The sequence below is a fragment of the Alosa alosa genome, chromosome 2 (assembly GCF_017589495.1).
Source record: "Alosa alosa isolate M-15738 ecotype Scorff River chromosome 2, AALO_Geno_1.1, whole genome shotgun sequence".
Lineage (NCBI taxonomy): Eukaryota > Metazoa > Chordata > Actinopteri > Clupeiformes > Clupeidae > Alosa > Alosa alosa.
Window position 1 is genome coordinate 23,456,365 of NC_063190.1, and position 5,000 is coordinate 23,461,364.

Below are 5,000 nucleotides of genomic sequence, written 5' to 3' on the forward strand. Positions count from 1 at the left end.
CCAGGCCTCAAACACAAACACACACACATGGCTAGAACCTGCTGTCCACTTTCATGGACTGTATGTGTGTGTTTTCTAATACAGTTGGGTGATTTTTCTTTTCTTGAGAATTGTCCTGCTCCTGTCTTGAGCCTCATGCAACATGAACCAAGTCCTTCACCATTCATCAACATAGTGGGTTATGAAATATTACGGATCTACAGTTCACCATGAGAGAGAGAGAGAGAGAGAGAGAGAGAGAGAGAGAGAGAGAGAGAGAAAGCGAAAGGGGCAGAGTTTTTTCCGGTAATAATGTACACAGGTGAGGGAGAGACTGACGTTTTGGTCTACCAAAAACGGAGTCCATATGATCAAGTCGGCAATACTGGACTAATGGTCATTTCGTGTGAGTGTCTCTCTCTGTGTGTGTGTGTGTATGTGTGTGTGTGTGTGTGTCTGGCCAACACTCACATCCAGACAGCCAGGATGATAAACTACACTCTTTTATTACATTCCACTCTCTACCCATGGAACAAAGAGAGAGAGAGAGAGAGAGAGAGACGGAGACCCAACAGGTTGTGAAGGCACAGCTCTCCTCTCCTCATTCACAGTTTTAAGAGCGCCGAGAGAAACGCACGAGGGAAAACGAGAGGAGAAGCTTCCCAATGAAAGACAAACCCTCGGCAGGAGAGCTGGAGTCCAGCCAGGGAAAGAGAGTGAGAGAGGGATGGAGGGAAGGAGAGAGGGAGGGATAGAGAGAAATGGAAGGGGAAAAGCAGGGGGAAAGAGGGGAGAGAAAGAGGGAATGTGATTTCTTTCCTCTTGCTGAACATCTGAATTTGTTTTGTCCCTGAATGGAGCCAAGGCTCTGGGGTCTAAATGAATATCTCCAAAGCCCGAGGTTTCGTCTTTCCTTCCCCCATGAATGACAGATCAGGGGAGAAAGAGGGAGAGAGAGACAGACACACAGAGAGAGAGAGAGGGAGGGAGGGAGAGAAACAGAATAGAGAGACAGGGAGAGAGAAAAACAAACGACACAAGGCTTCCAGTTTGCCCCTAGACCCTGCAGGCTGCCTGAGGTGATCTTATCTTTCTAACACACACACACACTCACTCACACACACATGAGTATACAGAGGATGTGTGTGTGTGTGTGAGTGGGTGCGTCTCTCACCTTTGTTTCCAGGCATGACAGGCCCCTCTGGCTCCTTGCTTCTGTCCGGTGGGGACTCGGGGATTTTGTTGTCCTGATCTTTGTCTGGCTTTGCCGGGTCAGTTGACTCGGGAGCATTTGGGTCTGGACACACACAGACACACCAGAGAGAGAGAGAGAGAGAGAGAGAGAGAGAGAGAGAGAGAGAGAAATATTAACTATTAGTGCAGAAAAATACAGTTACATCACACACTGTGTTTTCTTTCTGTAAAAAACCCTCTAAATTCATATTGTCTAGGCAACAATGAAACTCATCACATTAAGTTTTAATATGAGTTTTGGAGTTAATAAAAAATAGGGTTGTGTTAGTTATGTCTTCCAACAGATGTTATAACTAGAGGCAAGGGTTTTCTTAATTTTCTTACTTACTCATAATTTTAATTTGATCAAGTTCATATCTTGCTTCTTGTTGTGGTGCTATAAATATGCAAAACGCTGTATCGAAAAGCAATAACAAGTTGCTCTGCAAATAAACAAGCTTGCTTTTTTGCATTCTCATTTTTCTTTAGTTTTCAATGCAAAATAGACAAAAAAAAAAAAAAAAATTCCACTGCCTCCACTGAAGCAGAACCCCCTGACAAGATAACACCAACATTTAAGTAGAGATGAAGACTTATTTTTAAAAGTTCTTTTAAAGTTACAACTCATATTTTTCTTTTTTCCCATGGCACCATTTTGGATCGGCGTTCATTTTAAATGTCACCTTCACAACCTCAATTTTCACCAAGGTATTCAACTGAGTCCTTCGGAAATTATCTGGCCATAAAAGCTAATTGGACAAGATGTGGTCATCAGAACCCCTGGCCATAAATAGCGGGCCTGAGTGACAGGGCGCGCCGAGCCTGTGCCAAATGAAGTTATTAGATACCGCGCAGTCCACCGCAGCATGCCAGAAATGCATTAATAACGCCTTATAGTCCTCTGGGGTGCTGTTGGGCAAGGCTGCCCAAAAACATTAGCGCAAAAACGAGGAGTGTTTCTGCATCTGCTGCAGACACTGGCTTAAGGGGGCTCTTATTCACAAGAGGCACTGAGTCTTTTGGAGCAGAGTTTATGTTCCTGTTGTGGCTGTTGTTGTTGTTGTGGCTGTTGTTGTTGTTGTTGTTGTTGTTGTTGTTGTTGTTGTTGTTGTTGTCATATGATAAAGGAGAAGGAGAGAAGAGGAAAGAGAAGAAGCGAGATGGAAAAAAGAAGTGAAGAGAAGATAAACAGAAGTGAAGAAAAGAGAAGAGGAGGAGAGGGGAGAGGAGAGGATAGACTTTGTCATCCTGTCTAAGTTCCTCGGGGGAAATGAGCATCTGGGCTCTGCTGTGGCCTAATTGTTCATGTGATATAAATGAGCGTGTGCAGTGCTGTGCCGCGTCGGCCGACGCTGGAATTTACAGTGTTACTGCATGCGGTGAGCCGAGGGCTTTATGATGTTGGGGTAAGTTCCACCCGGCCCTCTCGCCGACGCATGGCTGACTTTACAAGGCAGCCTGACAGTATGGACTCTGAATCATGTTGAGCGCTCATATGAAGAGTATGTGAGAGAGAGGGAATGTGTGTGTGTGTGTGTGAGAGAGAGAGAGGGAGAGTGAGCGTGTGTGCATGTGTGTGTGTGTGTGTGTGTGTGTGTGTGTGCAAAAGCATATATTCATGACACTTCGTATGTGTATGTGAAAGGTGAGTGCGTGTGATGTAAAATGAGGTCTATATGGTAATCGTGAGCCTGGCCCCAGGCCTACACATGAACCAGTAATAAGCCCTTCAGACACACACACACACACACGCACACACACACACACACAAATACACGCAACAGATAAAATCAGGCAGCATAGGGCGCTAAGTTACAAACCCACTCAGCACTTCTGCGATCTCATTTCATGGATGAGCAGATTTCTGATAATTACGTGTAATTAATCAATAATAAGGGACCAGCAGTGCAAGTCATCATAGCAGCACATCAAAATGCTGGAGAAATCAAAATATCACCAACTGGAACCAATGCCTCGATATACAAGACACTATACCAAGATAATATACAAGCAACTCAGTTGTGGCTGCTTATAAAGATAAAATATATGTCTAAAAATATGTTAATGCAGTATTATTTGAATTATCTTAAATATAGTATCTCAATATTTGTGTGTGTGTGTGTGTGTGTGTGTGTGTGTGTGTGTGTGTACATGCTGTTTGTATTGAGTCTGTGTGTGGCTATTTAACTTAAGTTTCCTCTAAGACTTCAGATTAGTTTTTGGTGTAATGGAGTGGCCAAGATAGCGCACCTGTCCGTGAGCTCATGTTATCATTGAATTAGCCCAAGCTAATCTGATACGGGATTATAGTATCCGATGGCTTTCTCTCTCTCTCTCTCTCTCTCTCTCTCTCTCTCTCTCTCTCTCTCTCTCTCTCTCTCTCTGTGTGTATGATTGCAGTTCATGAAGACTGGCGGCCCTGACCTCATACCCCGCTCTCTCTCCCCACCCTCCTGACCCACTATAAGCCAGTTCCTGCACAAAGGCACACACACACACACACACACACACACACACACACACACACACACAATAGGCACACACACACACACACACACACACACACACAATAGGCACACACAAGCACATAACAGTGACTCGTGACATTTGACCTCCAGAGGTCATTCCTATCATTCCCACTGAAGCCTGGGGAAATAAACTTGTGCATTCCAAAGACCGCACCGTCACTATTTAAGATACACTTTCAAGTCTGGGGTTGTGTGTGTGTGTGTGTGTGTGTGTGTGTGCGCGTGAGTGTGTGTCTGCGCGTGTGTTTTTTTGGTCTCAATAATCCGGTGAAAGTGAAGACTCAGGGTAGAATTGTAGTGTTGAATCTATTTCCAAAACAGAAAAAACCTTTATTTTATTTCATCTCATCTAATTATGTAAGTTTGTTTGCAGATCTGGTATGGCTGCTAAATATACATTTTTTTTTATAAATACTGTGTGTGTGTGTGTGTGTGTGTGTGTGTGTGTGTGTATGTGTGTGTGTGTGTGTGTGTGTGTGTGTGTGTGCGTGTGTGCGTGCGTGTGTGTGTGCATGTGTGTGCGCGTGTGTGTGTGCATGTGAGAGAGATTTTGCATATAGCGTTTGCTTAATGTTTTCCTGAGCAGCACTGTGCGTGTGAGCGTCCTATACAGCCATGTGCCCTCTGACGTCAAAACCACTATCTGTCCATCTCAAAAGAAAGCGTATCCATAAATATCCATACAGAATAAGAACACACACACACACACACACACACACACACACACACACACACACACACACTCACACACACACACACACACACACACACACACACACACACACACACACACACACACACACACACACACACACACACACACACACACACAGGTGCATGCTAAATGAGGCAAATGCTGCCTACTTACACTACTTATAGGTCTTTTTGGGATAAGGGAGAACAACAAGGCCCTTATCCCACTTAGAGAGGTCTGCTTGTGAGGGTGGGAAAGCTGTCGGCTGGCTGGACTTGCGCGTGGGTCTCACTTTGTCCATTAGACACATCTATCAGCTAGTATGCGTTCAGTCATGCGTAATGGATTTGGAGAGGCAATGTTCACTGACTGATTGACATGTGAGGTGACCAACAACACCGACAGGTGTGACAAGGCTTTGTGTTTCCTTTACCGGTAATTAGGAATGATCAATGGCCATTTTTTTTCAAAATAACAGACGAGGGACCAGGATGACGCCATGGGAGTAGACGAAGACAAAGGCTGTTTTTATTGTGCGTGTATGTGTGTGTGTGCGTGTGAGTGTG

The 5,000-nt window shown here is 44.6% G+C and overlaps 1 protein-coding gene across 2 annotated transcripts in view; it reads right to left on the reverse strand.

Annotated features, from left to right (window-relative positions):
• Window positions 1-5,000, reverse strand: part of efnb1 (ephrin-B1) — a 72,925-nt gene that overhangs the window by 4,596 nt on the left and 63,329 nt on the right. For both annotated transcript variants that reach the window (XM_048237696.1, XM_048237695.1), the window contains exon 4: window positions 1,154-1,276. In XM_048237696.1, coding sequence (XP_048093653.1) covers window positions 1,154-1,276 — 123 coding nt within the window. The remainder of the gene's footprint in view (window positions 1-1,153; window positions 1,277-5,000) is intronic.